General features: G+C 43.0%; 1 protein-coding gene across 2 annotated transcripts in view; it reads left to right on the plus strand.

The window, feature by feature from the left end:
- Positions 1 to 18,620, plus strand: part of LOC136758587 (SH2 domain-containing protein 3C) — a 71,407-nt gene extending 52,787 nt beyond the window's left edge. For both annotated transcript variants that reach the window (XM_066713103.1, XM_066713105.1), the window contains 9 exons: positions 7,803 to 7,931; positions 8,928 to 9,361; positions 10,588 to 10,712; positions 11,396 to 11,919; positions 13,001 to 13,116; positions 13,249 to 13,420; positions 13,576 to 13,687; positions 14,000 to 14,206; positions 14,476 to 18,620. In XM_066713103.1, the coding sequence (XP_066569200.1) occupies positions 7,803 to 7,931; positions 8,928 to 9,361; positions 10,588 to 10,712; positions 11,396 to 11,919; positions 13,001 to 13,116; positions 13,249 to 13,420; positions 13,576 to 13,687; positions 14,000 to 14,206; positions 14,476 to 14,651 (1,995 nt within the window). In that variant the 3' untranslated portion in view covers positions 14,652 to 18,620. The remainder of the gene's footprint in view (positions 1 to 7,802; positions 7,932 to 8,927; positions 9,362 to 10,587; positions 10,713 to 11,395; positions 11,920 to 13,000; positions 13,117 to 13,248; positions 13,421 to 13,575; positions 13,688 to 13,999; positions 14,207 to 14,475) is intronic.
- The last annotated feature ends 51 nt before the right edge of the window (positions 18,621 to 18,671 follow it).

Raw genomic sequence — 18,671 nt, forward strand, 5'->3', positions numbered from 1 at the left:
TATATGAGGTTTCGTACAAAGATTGTAAAAAGCCTCGAAACACACTCCAGCTCATAAGCACAGACCTAAACATGTCTTTCTTTCACTCTCTCTCCCCCTCTCTGTTAGTATAATCAAGCATCTGGACCATCGCGAAAAGCTAAGCGTCTGTTTGCTTAGGGGTCTTTTGAATAATATCTTCCAGGCTCATTAATAACAGCCCTGATTGTCTTGGTCCTGACAATGATTAATCGTGTCACTGTGCTTTTGCTTTGCTTATTTCACTCTGTTTGCTGATAACATCTTCTGAGCCATTGGTTTTGGCCACAGTGCTATGAGATGGTGTTGGAGCTTGTAAGCGTGAACTGCAGCCTGATTGATTGCACTCGTGCGCACTCCGCAGCTGTGCCACACACCTAGACACTGAACTCCAGGGGGAATGTCCCCCAGCCCCCCGCCTCCGCCCCAAATTAGAACCCGTTAATTAACCGTTTGATTAATAAAATGAATATGTACGTGCGTTGGCGGGAGCAGTGCCTTTGAAGGACCCGGCAAGGTCTCTACAGTTCTCACCAGCCCTCAATGTGAATATAGCAATCCTTTGTAAAAGAAAGCACTGCTTAAAATATGTTTATAGATTGTTTTCTAGGACTAAGGAAAAATAGAATGGGAAAAGGTCTGAGATCATAAGTTGTGGAAGAGTTACAAATATATCCTATTTAATGCCTAATCAGGGTAATTATCTTTGTCAGAATTATCAAGCTGAAGGAGGATGTCTTCTTTGGCATCTATGTAAGAACTCTGGGCCCTTAAGGGTTAATATCTCTGCCCACAGTGCCAGTGTCTGTCACTGTGGCGCTGACAGCCAGCTGAAGTTATTCTGCAATGTGTTTCTTTTGCCCAGTGGGATGTGTGCATTCTCCAGACAGGCAAGCTGCCCCTGATCCACAGGGGAGCTTTTCCACTGTCAGTTCTGAGCAGTGCCAAGATAGTCTGGGCTTTCACTTCTGCTGTACTCACCACAAAGATACAATAATAACACAACAATAAGCACATCAATATATGTCCAGTTCCACAGATCTGCTGTATATTAAATCCCACATCTGAAAATAAATTATTTGGATCACTATGGCAGATCAGTCCTATATTAAATTATTTTTTAATGGATGTCATACTGGTTATAATCATATAGACCACCCTGTGATTATTTAAACCATGACAGAGGGTGTGGCAGGACTTGTGCAGTTTATGGGATTTTGTTTACAATTGAAACGGCATTGTATTATGTTCAGATGTAATGTGAAATATTCTAGTATTTGTATTGTATTTTCCTATGTAAGCATAATTGCTTTTCGGTGATTAATTAAATAAACTCACACTGGCCCACTTTTCAACTAGTTCCTTTGCAGGCTGTTTTGTGTGCAAATCTGAGTATTCATTACAAAACCCCCTTCAGGGGAAAGAAGCAGTAATTATTAAAGTGTAATGGCTTAATAGACTTATAACTCAGCTGGATTTCATTTCTCAGTTTTGCTTGGCAGAATTCATTCATTTTTATAGCCAGAGTAGGTGGGTTTTCCAAGAGGGAACACCCAGGCCCCAACAGGATGACTTCTGCCATGTGTGTGAGGTGCTAGCTCCGGGGCAGACTGTGTCTTGTATATACCCCCTTCCGTTTAGCTCGCCTGCTGTGCTTAAGAAATTATCAGAACACACTTGACATTATGCCGTATGAATCACCTGCCTGATATTTGCGAGCTTACAACTTCACAAATGTCAAGTTGGGCAGGCGAAATGAGACAGCAGGAGCGCCTGGGAAGTAATTAACCCCTTTTCCCTTCCCTTTTCTTCCAAGCCCTAGCCTCTAAACGGAAGAGAGAGAGAAACACAATTCCACGTGGCTGTGCTCAGCAGAGGGTCCATGCCTTCATATTTCTGTCCGGGGGGGGCGGGGTTCCTCAACCCTTTTCTGGTGAGCTTCCCACAGTCTAACGGCCCCTTTCCCCCAGACGGTGGAGCAGAGCCTGGGCTGTGATAGACCAGCCCTGTGGGGGTAGAGAACAGGGAAGGCAGAGTCCTGTCTTTCTCTCGTCTCTTCCTCGGCAGGCTGGCTAAACAGATTACTGCGTCCGACAAGCTCTGGCACCGGTCTCCCCGTAGAGGCATATGGCGCTGATTTGGGAAAGCTGTGGCGGGGCGATAGGCTTAGGCTAACAGCTCTGATAAGATAGGGGGGATCTGTGGGGGCTTACATCCTAATCCGGGCCGCAGAACACCGTGAGCGGAGGAGATTTGTGTGGAAGAGGCTGGCAGGTGCAGAGAACTCCCGGGAGAGAGAGAGAGAGAGCTCAGGGGGGGAAGCTCCTGAGGTTTGAGGTAGGGGGGTAGGATAGCTGCACCACACCCCCTCCTTCTTTTCACACCCTCTAGGCAGCCAATCCGAGAGGCCAATTAAGGCCAAAGTGGTGCAAGGATTCAGCACTCATCTGGGCCCTTCAAAGGGACACTGAACAGCTCTTTAATTAATTAATTAATTAATTTCTCTGGGTTATCATGCAATGATCCCCCATTAAAACAAAAAAAATCTTTTATGTTTTCTGCTTTTGTCTCTTTGTCTGAAATGATTACAAATAATATATTGATGGTTTTGCAATGCGATCACACTTACTTCCTTGACTAAAAACCTTTTTTTCCAATCTGCATATTCAAACAGAATTAATGTGGGATTTTAGTGCAACATATATCAGATCTGCAGCAAGGAATATACTGGACAGTGCAGCTGAAATTGCAAATGCGGGGGTCTATTCTTTTTGTATGTAAAAAATGGTTTGTTTTGATTCTTACAGTAGTATTGATGATTGTCTAATTGAGGAGTCCAGGTTAGAGTGATTTTGTATAACGGCAGCCTCAAACAAGTGTACTCACAGGGTCTTTAATATTCATATGTTTGTTTAAGTGCGAGTGGTCTGTTTCCTGCACTTCAGTTAGAACGCTGCCATCATTTCAATTAAGAATCCTTCACCATCACATTTAGTCTGCCATTACGTTTGTAAAAGCTGGAAACCCACAGTTAGGCTGCTCCCCACCTAACAGTTCTGATTACTGATATTATTGAATTACTTTAATTGTAACGGCAGGTAACGAATAGAGAACTAATGAGTTATGTGACACAGTTCATGTTTTTGTTGCTGTTTTTTCTCAAATTGATTTGCATTGCTGCAAGTACAGAAACGGATTTTAAAAGTTTTGAGAATGGGACTCCATACAGCAGTGTCTTCAATTTCAGAAATCATCTAAAGTCATAGGAGAGTTCAAGGGGTAGTGTGTCATTGTGGAGAGAGAGATCTTTACTGGACTCAGGTGCAGGAAGTTCGTTAATTATCCAACTAATAACCTTCATTAATATTCATAGCAGGGTGCATGAGATTATGTGAGTGGTGTTGCCTTGCTCACTGACTGTTAACTCTTTACTGATGGGGCAGGTGAAACTCTTTGGTGTGCTATAAGAACCCCCCAAAACATGAGAAAAAAATATAATTACAGTAATTCCCTGTCAAACATATAAAGCTAAGGTACAGATGAATGACACTGAGTGAAATACAACATAAAAATGAGGGGGCTTTTGAAAACAGCTAATTAAGGATGCGATTGATGAGCCATAAGTAATTGAAACACAAGTGTCTATGTATCAAGTATAATTCAGTGTCAGGTTTTCAGTGTCTATATAGTAAGAATTTCACATTTTGTTCCTGTACATAAGTCAAGAGTTTCTCAACAGATGATGCTTGTGTTTCTTTTTTTGTTTTTTGGGGGGATGGGAGTTGTGTGTTTTTCCCCCCACTTTTTCAATTCACAACTGCATTAGCCTAGAATAATCTTGGCAACCAAGCTCTTAAAATGCAGCTGAACAACTTTGAAATAAGATTCGGACACACAGCCTCCCCTAACCGAGCCCATTTCCTAACTCAGTGGCGTGTACCTGCCCGGTAAACGTATTAGTTGTCAGTCTTGGCCGTGCTGCGCCGTGGAGAGCTGGTATAATTTTAAGCAGTGCACTACACGTCGCAGGACGCTTCACCAACTCTCGCACAAAGAGCCGTTTCCATGACAACCACAGAAGTCTGCATTCTTCTGGGTCTTTAATGAAAATATATGAATGGCAGGCTCACTTGTTTTTCCAGCCAGTTCCACTAATTTGCTTTCTGTTTGCACAAGAAGATCGCCACCATGTTTTTATGCAACTCTGGACAAAGCTTTTACACCAGATGAGTGACTTACAGTAATAATAATGATTACTGTATTTATAATACAAACACATTTCTTCAGCATTTCTCTGTTTAATGAACTTGCGCCAAGCTGAACTCGGGGTGGTGTTCCTGAGGGACGGAGGCGAAACGCAAACCTCAGCATGTGTTAGAAGGCATTACTCAATCAGGCAGGCTGCGTTTTGGAAAGATAAACGGGATACAGGTGCCTTGAATTGAATTATCGCAACCGTAACATACAATTATGACCTTCGTTTTCAAGCGACAGGGCGAGGCGGCAGTGTGTGTGTGTGTGTGTGTGTGTGTGTGTGTGTGTGTGTGTGTGTGTGTGTGTGGATTGGGTATGAAAGGGGGTCTGTCTCCCACACCAGCCTTGTTGAACCTGTTTTATTAGCCCTCCTCACCTCTTTCCTGGTCTGAAGTACCTGCATTCCAGAGTCCTTTACTGAGGGGCAGTTTGTGAATGGCTCTTTGTTTCTTCTTTGGAGGTTTTGTTCTCTTCAATACGATTTTCATTGAACTAACATGTGCCTGACATAAGTGTTTATAGTGAATGCCAATCTTCATGTCCGTCTTTATAGCAATAGGAAAACTTTTATTTTAAAGCTAGGACCCCTATTGTAACCCGTATGTTTGTCTCAGTAAGTCTGTGTTCTGAGCACAATCAGCTGAACAAAATCCGAATGCAGTTTTTGGGTTCTTGTGGTACCCTGGTTGACACTTTTTAATCCTGAATGGCATATTATCACTCCTGTATGACATTTTATAGTTGGGTTTGACACCTTTTAATTGTGTATGCAGTTTTCTTTACTTTTTATCGTCCCATATGACACTTTTTGATTGTCCTGTAAAACCATCTGTCTTTTCCTTAATGCGATCTTGTAAATGTAAGTAGATTGTAAGATTGTGTTGTAAACTCAATGTGCTCAAATTGCCGTTTTATGACCTGTTCCACTGTCACTCTGCTAATTTTAAATTAACAGAACGTGCTAAATGTCACAGTGCATTTATTGCACTGGGTTGATATAGTTGGACTATTTGAAGAAATAATGATGGTAACTGTATGCCTGGCCTTGTTTTGTGTTTCATAAACCCCCCGGTGGTCACAGTAGTCGGCGTGGGTTATTGCTGACAGCACTCGGTTTTGAAACCAGCCTTTGAGATTGTAGCAGGGAGAGATCACAGTGAAAAGTTACCCAGGGACTGAGCACAGACCGCGACTGCACACAGTGTTGACCTCTGAGTTTATTAGCCGGACACAGGGAGCCGGTGTATGCGCTGTTTTAATATTAATGGAAATGCAGTGAAGATAGTCCTCTGCTTTCGACTAATGTGCTCAACACAGAGATATACTGCCCTTTCTCTGACAGGTATAGGAGCCGCACAATACTGCAAAGAACCATGCAAGGAACACCTTCCTCCTTTGCCTTTAAATGTACTCCAGGTAGATCAGGGCCAAGATGTTCAAAACTATTTATAAAAATAGTTTGTGTTCAGAGTAAAATTTTGATTTTAGCCAATGTCAGTGCTTTGAAGCATTACGCTTTATACCAAATAGCTACCTCAGCAGACGCAACGGTAGTGAGGTCAGTATGAAGCAATGCAGAACACACAATGGTTTATGAAACCAGGAAGATATTTTGAAATGAAAAACTTAAAGCTGATGATATAAACTAAACTGATGAAATGCCTGCTGTGGACTCATAAACTGGTGCAGTTGTGAAATGTCTGTTTCAGATTTAATTATGCAGCCTCTCGGAGCGGCGTGCTGCCCTACGGCGTGATTTAATTGGCGTGTTTGCCAGCACTGCAGCCTGGGGGAGGCAGCCAGTGAGCTATACCACCCTGGCATCATTTTCTCCCACACTTAGGAGCTGAAGGAGGGAAAAAGCAGGCAGCCACTTCAGATCACTTTTCCATAACAGGGATGGGCAATCCCAGTATGTGGAAGAGACTCTCACATGGGCCCTCAGAACTTGCATTTGACAGGGGACCGCACCACTCCAGCCCTTCACAGATGGTGGATTTTAATGATTTCCATTCAATCTGAGATAGTAACCGTGTGTCTTTGATGAGCCTAATTGTACTTAACCAGAGTACTTTCACATTTTTCATGTCTTAAGCTGTTGCTTTTGTAGGGCACAGAGGCCTAAAGAAATGTTTGGTTTGGAGTCCATGCATTTGTGAGAGAGTGTCTTTGAAAGTTAATAATTAAATCTCCTTTGTAAATGTATCTGGTAAAGAAAGGGTCAGTTCACCTGTCTGTTAGCATATTACCCATTTTCAGGCTCAGTCCAGTCAGTCTTTTATTTAGTCTGCTTGCTGTCCACACCATGCCTATTTATCATTCCTAAAGCCACTGTGGTTACTTGTGGGAGGCAGTTGAAAACACAACATCCATGACGTCTTTTAAAACAATGGGCAACATTTTGATGTGGAAGAGTCACAACTTCCAATGTTTCCTGGTTATGTACATTGGTAGTAAGGGCAAGTCAGTGCAGTTTCGACTAGAGAAGCCTTGTCATGAAAGAAGGAAGAAAACTGTTTTGTTTGCAAAAGTCATTTTACTGTGCCATACAGACAGAGAAAGTTATGTCAGACATGGTTGTCATGTCTTTATTAACGTATGCATATAAGCAAAATTCTGCTCATCAGCTTAAACGTGTGTTCAAAATGGCTGGTGGTTTTCCACATAACCCATGTTGGAGACTGTCTTAAATCCTGGCATGTAACTAAGACTAAGGAACGTGACCAATAAGAGCGGCGATATTCAGTCTGGAGAGTAAATGTTGGAACCTCCTGTTCTGGGAACCGCCGGGTCATGGTTGAGGAAACCATTATCTTGCCACTTGACCTTGCTGCAGTTTATTTATTTGTTTCTTTCTTCTTCTCGCCTGGTGTGTTGGATGTGGAGCGTCAAATTAAATCGGAGAGGAAACGGCAGCAATTTCATAACCCTGTCTCCCTAGGGACAGAGACTGAGGCAGCAGCTTAATCAATTTCTCTTTGGAAGGGAGAGAGAAAAAAAAAATCAAAATGACCCAGAGCTGGGGAAAATTGATCGCATTCTGCCTTCTGCTTTTTCTCAGCCCACTCTCTATACTGCTCACAACCAATACAGTTAAGAAAATTAAAGAGCAGGCACAAATGGAAGCTGAAAGAAAGCCATCCCTATTAAACATTCAGCAACATAATATTGCAACTTTAATATTTCGAAAATGGAAGCAAACTTATGTTATTATTTTTGTGCTGTTCCTCAATTCCCATTGTGGGTTGCCTTGCTGAAAACACAGAGCACTGGAGGAGATAGAACTAGGATCATTTGTTACTGTCTAGAGTCATATTCATAACCATCCTGCTAGATATACGCTTGCCTTTCCGCTAAGTGGGAAACAAAACAGGGAAGTGTCACATAAGTGTTTGAAGGAACTAATTTAAGAGTCCCTGTAGGCAGTTTAAATGTTTCTTTTCGATACCGCATTTCGATTAGTTTTTTAGCTGCAAAGCTCTGTCCTCGCTGACCCTCCCTCTCCCTGTATCTCCTCCCCTTCTCCCTAGTTCTCCAAGGAGAAGTATCTCTTGGATTCGCCCCCAGAGAAGCTGAGGCGAGAGCTGGAAGAGGAGCTGAAACTGAGCAGCAGCGACCTGCGCAGCCACGGCTGGTACCACGGACACATCCCCCGAGAGGTCAGTCTTCCTCCGTAAAATCACCGGAGGTCAAATATGAGAGGAGGAGGCCATTCAGCTCAGTCTGCTCATTTGGTTCCTGGTAGCGAATCAGTAGCAGGATTCTCACCAGCATTTTCATCACCAGACTCTACATGGCTGTGAAGTTTGTCCCAGACCCCACATATACCATTTAAATAGCCAGCCAGTGTCCTTTTCCTTGTTTCCCTACAGCAGCATTACAAATCTGATAACTCTGTGGACATTAACACTTACTGGCTGAAGTCACACTGAACTTCGTCATCCTTTTAACGTTACTGTGAAGAGGTACCAAGGCTGTTGTCTTTTGACCTCTGTCAGGCATATCTGAAGTGTGGCGGCTGAAGGAATTAATCGCACTCACTCCCAGAAGCTGCCTGGGCCTACTTTTCGATCCCCAGGTTTTAAATCAGTGTCTGTGAAGCAGCTTTTAATGACCCACCTCATATTATCATAATGTATTCAGACACAGATACTCAAAACAGGAGTAAACAAGGAGAATTCTCCATCCTGTCTAGAAACTATTAGGTTACCATGGCGATGCTCTCTTTATGAATTGGATCAGAGTAACAGCTCCCTCTGCTGACAATAGAGGTCACTTTCTGACATTATTGCTTATTGTTGATTATCTTTTTTCCTTAGGTAGTTTTATACGTCTAGGAATGTCTTGAGTTCCTCGATTTCCCAAAATTTACCAATAAAAGGAGATGCAGAGTATGTGATAACATTTGAAACTTGTGCTAACAGACAACATTCACAATGATCTACACCTTTTTCAGTGCTTCTCTTTTTTTCATGTGTATTTAAACTAAGAGATACTGTAAGGGTTTATAACTGAGTATGTTGATCTAACGAACAAAAATTGAAACTGATTGTACACAATTTGCTGAATATTGATTTTGGACCCAGTATTTCCCCACTTCTGTTGTCCTTCTGCTTGGATGATTGTTGCGTTTCTGACCAGCGTTTTGTTTGTAGGTCTCAGAGTCAGTGGTCGTACGGAATGGCGATTTCCTGATCCGAGACTCTCTGACCAGCGTGGGCGACTATGTGTTGACCAGCCGCTGGAACCATGAGGTCCTGCACTTCAAGATCAGCAAGGTGCTGGTCAAGTCCAGCGACTCTTTCTCCCGTGTGCAGTACCTGCTGGAGCGGGAGAGTTTCGACTCGGTGCCCGCCCTTGTGCGCTTCTATGTGGGCAACCGTTGCCCTATCTCCCAACAGAGCGGGGCACACATCTACTGTCCTGTCAACCGCACACTGCCTCTGCGCTACCTGGAGGCCAGCTTCGCCCCGGCCAATGGCAAGCACAGCATCGTCCACTCCCCGTCCAATCAGAGAGGGGCGTACATCAAGAGACGGAGTGTCACCATGACGGATGGGCTGACCACAGAGAAAATTATCCCGCACAGGTGAGCCTCATGGGAGACTAACTCGAAACAAGTCTGGGGCATTAAATGTTGTCCTCCTAAAGGCACATTAATCCTAACACAACTCTTTCAGCTCTCTCCACTTTTAAATTCATCAGCTTGTAGTCAGGCCTTGGTCCTGATTCACATGGGACAGTATGACAGCAGGCAAAACCCAGACCGGTCCTCTCCACCCACAATAGTCTTCACTACACTAACGTCAGACTGAAACCCGAGAACAAGAAATCGGTCATTGTGCCTCTAAAGGCATTACTATCAGTTGCCTTTGTAAGCCTCTAGAGTTGGACGTAGTCCCAGAAATTAACTTCCTCCATTTTCCTTCCAGGTGTAAAGATTATTCAGAGTGGTTTTGTATTCACATAGGGAACCCAGCCCAGGTGGCGAAGTGGAAGTGTCCTTGCACCGGACAGCAGTGTTAGCATCTGTGTTGAGACTGGAAATTGAGCAAGGGACGAGGTGACTGGGGCCCCAGATTATCCCCCTCCGGTTTTGTGGTGGAGCACATTAGCGCAGATAATGCACACAGAACAACCCTCACCCTCTCACCCCTTATGCAATGAAGATGCCTAGACCGCAGCTGACTTCTTAGTTGTCGTTTGCGAACACCACTGTCACATTTGCTTGTTTCTGTCACTGCATCCTGTCCTGACACCTGTGGAGGTCCTGGATTTCCACACATGGGATTGTGCTGAACAGTTGTTTTTTTGGTGCCTGACTGGAAATACATTTGTCAGATAATGAAAAAAAAAAAAAAAAAGGCATCATGGATTCTGAATATGAAGAAAGAATTCAGGCACAGTATTTAATCTCGCCTTGCATGAAAAATGAACATACAGAGCTTTTCTTCTTGAACTTGGGGAAACAGTGTCCCCATTACCAGCAACAGATTCAGCACAATCCATATATTTATTGAGTTGTTAATGCTTTTAATTTTAAGGGAGATAGGTCTGATCATGTTTAATTATCATGGTTGGGCTTTTTTAAGGGTAACCAATATTATTAAAATGATCACAATAAAACCTTGCACGTATGTCAATAGTAAACGGTTCACAGCATCACCATTCCTTTCACGGTTCACATTGACCCCTTTCTTTGTACCTGTTGAGTGGGTTAGTGAATGCACGAACCAAAACTGGTTGCTCCCCAGGCTTCAACAGCTGAGCTCTCCTGTATGTCCACTTTTCACATCATCTCCTTTGTTTCCTCAGCACTTCCACTGTCCACCACAAGGATGTGATCAGGAACTGCGCCCTCAGTATGGACCAGATCCAGGAGTTTCGCTGCCCCATGTCTCCCGTCAATGAAGGTCCTCTCTCTCCGGCTTACAGCAGCAGTGAGTGCAGGCACACAGACGTGCTGTTTTTTTTAAGCTACTGCCTACCTGTGTCTTCCTGTTAGTCAGCCTTGGCCATTTAGTGGTTGCATTTTCCTTGAAAGCTGATGTGTGCGATATCGAATCCCATGGGAAATATTAGAACCGTCACACGTCTGTTCTGTAACCCAGAGTGATGTGGTTCTTGTGAAGTAGTACTGCATTATATATGTATGTTTTCTTATTTGGAATGCATTAGAGCTCCTCTCACGCTTTCAAGCAGAATTTGGCATTAGCATCACACCTGCTGTCTAGTGGTCACATTGGGTCAGTGCAACCAAATGGCAATCAGAGTAGCAAATTGCTTTGTACAGGAACAAGATTTCAGCAACACATGATTACATGCACGAGAGAGACGTTTCTGAGAGCAGTACGCAAATGCAATTAGTTTGACCTTGCTTCACAGCACACAAGGAAAAAAGGCCATGCTACCAGACACAGAGGTCTTTATGTGCGCTACTTGGTATGTTATTTGAGCTGTATTATATGAGGCATCACAATACATTATAAACAGCACAGCGCTGTATTTCTTGGCACTGTGTGTGGTGAACTTCACGTGGATGACAGTGGAGCTCTATGCAAAGGTTTGTGTCTGTAGGTCTTCCAGCTCCTCTCTTAATTTCAATCTCTCTATTGCTCTTCAGTTACCCGACACAAGAGCCCGGCGGTGGGCAGAGTAGCAGACATGGTGCCCACGTCCCCTGTGATGCGACGCTCCAGTGAGCCCCAGCTCTGCCCTTCCTCAAATAACAATGTGCCCTGTCCAGACCCCTCGCCCAGTGCCCACTCCACACCAGCCCATGGCTACTGCCAACCGGCAGCAGGCGATCCGGAAGGGGCAGGGGGCAACTACTGCGAGCTGCGGCCCAACCCCACACCGGTGCCCTTACCTGCCAAAAGCTACGTGGAGAGGTTACGTGTGGAGGAGACGGGCCGGGTCTTGGATTCGGGGCTATACCCGCCTGGCAGGGAGGAGTTGGGGGAGGAGTCGTTCACCACACCCCTGGTGGAGACGACCTCCACCTTCAAACCCAATGGGTATCAGTCTCTGCTGGTGCCAGCTGAAAACAAGCCCCTGGAGATGTCTGTCCTCAAGAGGGTAAAGGAGCTGCTGGCTGAGGTGGATGCCAAAACGGCTGCCAAGCACATCACCAGGGCGGACTGCACGGTAGGTGGTGTCTCTCTGAGGAGCCTAACTTATTAGCCAGAAAGCACTGTGGTATTAGTATTTATTTTGATAGTAACAGGGTAAGGGGATGTCTTGGGGGCAGTCTAAGCTGTGGTGTCTAGATAGCCCCTGTAGGTTCCCCCACTATGCTAAACGTCATGTTGTTTTTGTGTGAAGTGAAACAGGACAAGAAAACCCCTTACTGAAGTAATACCCTTTTAATAGAAACCACAAATTGTTCAAATCAAGGAGCTCATATCCAAGCCAGGTGGTCATCCAAGCATTTAATTACAAACAAAAGACATATCTACGTCACTCTACAAAAATAATATATTATTTTGTGTGTACTAAACTATCCCTCTTTCATATCCACAATGGAGTAAAATAATACATTTTATTTTGATAAACAGCAAGATGGGGAGCTTTGTTCTGTTGTTTAGTTTAGTTTTTTGAGGTGGAATATAAAAGAGCATTGGGTAGGCTAAGACTAGGAATAATTTATTTCTCTGGTAACCTCAGCAGGGTATGAACTGTCAGAGGTCAGAAGCTAAAAGACTGGTAAATTAATCCACTGTACCTCCTAGTCCACCTCACACGTCGGAGACCTCTTAATTATTATGTAAATTGTCACACGACCTGCCTCCCACTGCAAGACAAACAAAGTCCATTCCCACAGTCGTTACCATTATATTCATATTAAAAAAAAAAACAGTTACATGTCACTGTCCATTACCGGGTCCCATGCTAAAGCTATCATCCCTCCTTGTCGTGTACATTTCTGTATTTCTTAATGAAGAACTGTTGAGCCACCTCTGCCCTTAACAGGGTCATAAAAATTAAGCTCCCCAGCTGGCGGCCTATGTGATTCATTCCCTCCGCACGACTAACAGCAGATAAAAAGAGACCAATTCAATTAACACCGGAGCAAGCGGTGTGAGGAACTGGAGGTTAATACAATAAATGGTTGGGAATGTGCAGCAGTATTTATTGTCATAATTATTTGATAAAGACCGAGCCAATTAATTTGTTCCGGGGACCATGAATAAACCTGATTAACTGTCCCTCTCTGGTCGTCCCACAGGTTGCTAGGATACTGGGTGTTACCAAGGAGATGCAGAGGATGATGGGAGTGAGCTCGGGATTGGAGCTCCTGACACTCCCTCATGGACACCAGCTCAGACTGGACCTGCTTGAGAGGTAAGGTGGCTGCCCATTAAAAGGTTTCCATATCTCTGAGATCTTAAACAGAAGCGCTGTACTGAAGAGCCTCTGAAACTGGAGAAGTCCCGCTGTGCTGGTTTACACCTTACTCCGCCTCTTTGCTCCCAGGTTTAACACCATGTCCATCATGATGGCTGTGGACTTGCTGGGCTGTACGGGCAGCACAGAGGAGCGCGCCTCCCTGCTCCACAAGACCATCCAGTTGGCAGCCGAGCTTAAGAGCAATTTGGGCAACATGTTTGGCTTCGCTGCAGTCATGAGGGCACTGGAGCTGCCTCAGGTACTGGGCACCGGTGTATCTCATGATTAACAAGGGGGCTTGCATGAATTTAGAGGAATTTAGCATCACAATTTCCACTTTGAAGATTGTTCAATAAGGACAAAGATGCACCCCTTTTGAGTCAAATCTAACTTTGTCCCTGACCGGCTCCTCAGATCTCCCGGCTGGAGCAGACATGGATGACCTTACGCCAGCGGCACACAGAGGGCGCCATTCTCTATGAGAAGAAGCTCAAGCCCTTTATGAAGAGCATGAATGATGGCAAAGGTATCAACATCATTTTGCTTTGGCCTTTGGCACTTGCCTTTGGAGTCTTTGTGCTTGTAGGAAATCTTGTTTGGTAGGAAATCTATTTAAAGGGTGAAAGAAAGCAAAATGACAAATTATGTCCTAAAGGGATTATCTATATTCTGTAGAGAAAATTGGGTAAAGCCCAACAGAAGATATATGAGTATACTTGGTTGCCAACAGCTTATTGATCCTAGTATCGCTAAACAATATTCTTGAAGGATCTTCTGAAATGGGTATTTTTTTTCCATATACCTGATCTCTCTTTCTCTTTCTCTCTATGTCCCTCAGAAAGCTGCCCCCTTTCAAACACCTCCTTCCCCCATGTTGTCCCCCTGCTCTCGTTGCTGGAGAAGGGTGTGGCCATCGGAGACGGGGCAGAGCCCTGGGAGAGCATGGATGCAGGAGTGGACGTGGTGATGAGCCATCTGGAAGCAGCTCGCACCATTGCTCATCATGGGGGGATCTACCGCACCAACGCAGAGACCAAGCTGCAGGGTGGGTAGCTTGCACTTTTGGCATGTTTCCTGCAGGTGCCATCCCTGTTCTCTCATTGAAGTCTGCTACAGATGGAACAGGCCTTATTGTGTACAGTGACAACAGTGCCCTGATTGGAACGGTCACTCATTTGTGTTGTGTGAGTTGGAGGCTCAGAGTTGTGCCTGTGACAGCACTTGGAATCTCGGATGTCTCTGCATACAACTCATTGGTTTGTGTTCATGTTCTGTGAATTGTGTCCCCTCTGACTTCTCTTCTATCTCATACAGGATTCCAGGAGCGTCCAGAAGTGCTGGAGATTTTCCGGACTGAATTTCAGATGCGCCTGCTCTGGGGGAGCCGTGGAGCTGAGGGCAGCCAGACGGAGCGCTACGAGAAGTTTGACAAGGTCCTGACTGCATTGTCTAACAAGCTGGAGCCCCCAATCCGGCACAGCGAGTTATAGCATCCCCCCCACCTCCCCATGCCGCGTAGTGGAACCACCCCTCTCCCAGCTGTCCTGCGCAGGCCTGGAACGGCTCACAGCAAGAAAACGGGGGGCAGGGAAGCACATATAGGACTGAAGTGAGCGTTCTGAGAAGGAGGTGCTCGAAACTCGATGTATCTCTCGAAATAAGGCACAAAGGGCATGCTTCATCAAGGTCTCCAAACCAAAGTGCAACCGGCTTCCTATTTTTAAACAGGCAGAGAATGTCCTGCATAAGAAAAGCTTAAAAACAAAGCCAGAGCTGTTTTGAAAGGGCTGCTTACACACCTTAATAATGACCACTGTGCTGTGAAGCAGTTTTAGCTTCACAGACCATTCTCAGATTACAAGGGGTTAAGGAAAATTGCTAAAATCAGATCGCTAAAACTGCTGGTACAAGAAACTTGCATGAGCCTGAAAAATTATTTTAAAACAAAAGCATGGAAATGTATCTGTTTCTGTGTTGAAAGGCAATAGATCTGATTGCCATTTGCAATGCAAAATACAAATAGGACGTGGGTTACACTTTTGGTGCCGAGTTCTCGGTCCAGTCTTGCCTTCGATACTCTGCTTTAATCTCCCTCATCTTGTAATTATCGTTGTCATATAGTTTCATCATTCTTTATTTTTACATAACTGTTTGTGTCAAGGACAACACAAATCAGAACAGGACTCGGGACATGCCATCCTCAGTGACTGTCAAAACCCTTTTGAGCTTATGCACAGAGCAGGACCATACGCTGCACTGGGCAGTGGTTTTGGTGGAAGACACTGGATACACTCAAGCTAAATTGGATTGGCTAAATACTTTGACTTAGGTTTCATAAGACAAGTGTTTTTCTTCACCTAAAAACAGAACTTAACCCTTTGGATGCATAACTGATAGAAATTATACTGGAATGTACTGTGCCAAAACAGTTTCTACGCTATTGAACTCATTTAACTTAATTTTATTTCTTGCTTTTATTGTTTTTTTTAAAGGTTTACATTAAGGCTCATATCAATGTGCAATTTATTGTCAGGTACCATAAAGCCTTACTCATATAATACAGTCAAAACCTTGCCTTAGTGAAAAATATATATATTGTTTGAAGTCGAAGAAGAAAAATTTCTAGGTCCAGATTAGGGTGACACGCAAAATGTGATGGCGAATTACTTTTTGTCATTTTCTTGCCCAGCTGTTATTGTGCCCCAAAATAAGGACTATCGTCCTGACACTCAACTCACAAAGATGTCAAATAATATTCGTTTTTGGGTGCTTAGTTAAGGTCATACGGAAAATATTTAGCGACTAACTTTCATCTTATGATGGTGTTTGTAGGCACAAGAAAACAAGAATAAACAGCAGACATCTTTGGCGAAGGGAAATTATTATAATTTAGTCCATGTGGAACCGTCACTGCATCTGTGAGTGGAATAATCAAAGCTAAGCTACTTTTTTCTTTTAATTTTTTTTCAGAAAATGTAAGTTATTTCTCACACTTTCAACCCCTGTTCATGTTAAAGACTCGTGAGAACATGAAGATGCCGATTTATGCCAAAAAGTGCTGAATGGCAGTTTTAACATTTTTATTAACAGTCAGTTAAACAATATCTCAGACACATGGTGTTGGGAAAACTGAGGCTGTTAAGTTCCCTTGGCAAAACAAGAGCATAAGGCATAAGGCTTTGTTTATTGCTGAAGTGCCCATATCCTAGTTAAGGGATTTGATCCACAGAGGAATGTCTTGTGTTTTCTTCTCTCTGTAGCCAAAGCGTAAGAAGGAAAAAAATAAATTGCACAAGCTTAACATGCCATTATTAATGAGTCCCAGACCTGAATTTCATTACTTGTAAAACTGTACAGACAAAACAGGTTCAGAGCATCTGGATCTCATTCCAATAACACCACCTCTTCTGTGTTTGTAAATAATTGTACAATAATTTTATTTTAATGTATTTTCATGTTTCTTATTTTGAAAACATCATGGCAAAGACAAATAATAATTTGAATATTGTAGCCCAAGTCTTTCATTGTTATTGTAATTGTTGTAATTATATAATACTGTTTTCAGGGTTACAATGAGGCACTTTGACTCCTTGAAAGAATAGCAATGAACTGTTCCTTTTTTATTGTTTGTTTGTCCTTGTTTGTCAACTCTTGTATGTCTGAGCCACATGTCTCTCCGTTCTGGAAGTTGGTGACTGACAATAAGCTGATACAAATTGAATTCAGCTAGAACTCCCAACTGGCACTCATGCTTGACCACTGGAATGCCTTTTTACATTTTCAAAAGTTCATCATTCCATTGTGACAGCTCTTTTTTGTTAGTTATCCTGGGGGCAGTTTTCAGATGGCTTTGGTTTTGTGATTACTCTGAAATTACAAGAACTTTTCCAATTTGTTTCATTAGAACAAGACAAACGGTCCACAAAAGCTCTACCAATTCCATACTATATACCTACATTTGGTAGATAGAGAAAGGGATACATCCCATTCTCCAAACCAACAGCACATATTTGAAGATACTGCATGACTTGTCTTTCAAGTCGCCAAGGTAGCCCAGAGATAAAGTTCCACTGTGGTCTTAGATTGTGAAGCTGCTGGGCTGAGTAATGTTTTCTTTTTGTTCAGATGCTATACCAGACCCTGAAGCACTCAGGTGTGACAGATGTACATGATCGTGTCATTGAAATACCGAGTCAATATAAGCGCGTCTATCCCAGTTGAAGTGCTATGTTCTGCAGCTCTGGATTTTAATGCAGTGGTACCTTCATTTTAGTGGCATCCTGAAGCACGTTAGATACAGAACACTTTAATGGACCTCACCATAAACTAGAGGAATCACACAAATGCCCATTTTGCACAGCTCATCATGGGAAGATATTAAATATTGGATTTATTGCTAAAAAACAATCAAAAGTGTTCCTTGTCTCTATTTTCAGCCTTGCTTATGATATTGTATAAATCTTTGCATTCGTAAGAATAAGATAGAGAAGAAAGAAACTAAATGAATTTAGGCCCATGGTTTCTGCCTTTTTTAACAAATATTCTGTCAATGCAATTACTGAATTAAATCTTGAGACAGATTTTAGTAATTTCATATTCAGTTGTTTAAAAAAAATAACCCTGTAGATTAATTGAGCCCTTTAATTGAAGAGGTGCAGAAAAAAATACTTCAAGGGATCTCCACATCCTCTTTATATTTCATCAACCAAAGAGAGAAACTGGTCATTAAGCCACATCACAAAACTGCTCCCTTCTCTAATCTTAGACATCACTGTGCTAGAGAATAGAGATGGCTTAAAACAAAGGCTGATTACAGCTTTACAAAAATGTGGACTGTCAAGAAATTAACATCAGGAAGGAAATGCCCATGTACTAGTAATAACCCTGGGTATGGGATATCGCTGGCTCGAGTCCCGGTCATGCTGAGATGCCAGGCTCTGCTGGGAGACAGTGAAGCTTGGTGCTGGTGTTGACACTCCCAGTAAATAGGGAAAACACTTTGCTTCACTTCACTTTGCCACCCATAGAGTAGAGACCCATAAATTAGGCCAGGATTTAAAAAAAAAAAGAAAAAAGAAAAAAAAAAGCTGGACTTGGTTCAATTGCAGGACAGCTGCTGTTTGGCTTTGTTGTGTGAAAAGAGTATGTGGTTTTAATGTGAGGCTGGAGAACATCCACTTTCTGTGCGGTGTGATAGAAAATACACAGCTTTGAAAAGCTTTGGATGAGTGTGAGGAACAAAAGAAATATCCCATAATGCTCTTTGCCTCCCTTTCTGTTGTACAGAATTCTGTGTCTCGTTTCTTGCTGTACATAGTCATTCTTACACCATTTCCTACTTGTAAACAAAAAGGCAACAAACAAAATCGAAACATGATAACATACTTTTCTGATGTACATATGCCATATTTTTTCCAACTGTTTTCCAAGAGAAATAAAATAGTGAGCTTGTGTCCATGCATTGTTTTTTTCTGTTTGTTTTTGTTTGGAGTAAAACAAAATCTTAAAAT

Source organism: Amia ocellicauda, chromosome 9 (assembly GCF_036373705.1).
Source record: "Amia ocellicauda isolate fAmiCal2 chromosome 9, fAmiCal2.hap1, whole genome shotgun sequence".
Lineage (NCBI taxonomy): Eukaryota > Metazoa > Chordata > Actinopteri > Amiiformes > Amiidae > Amia > Amia ocellicauda.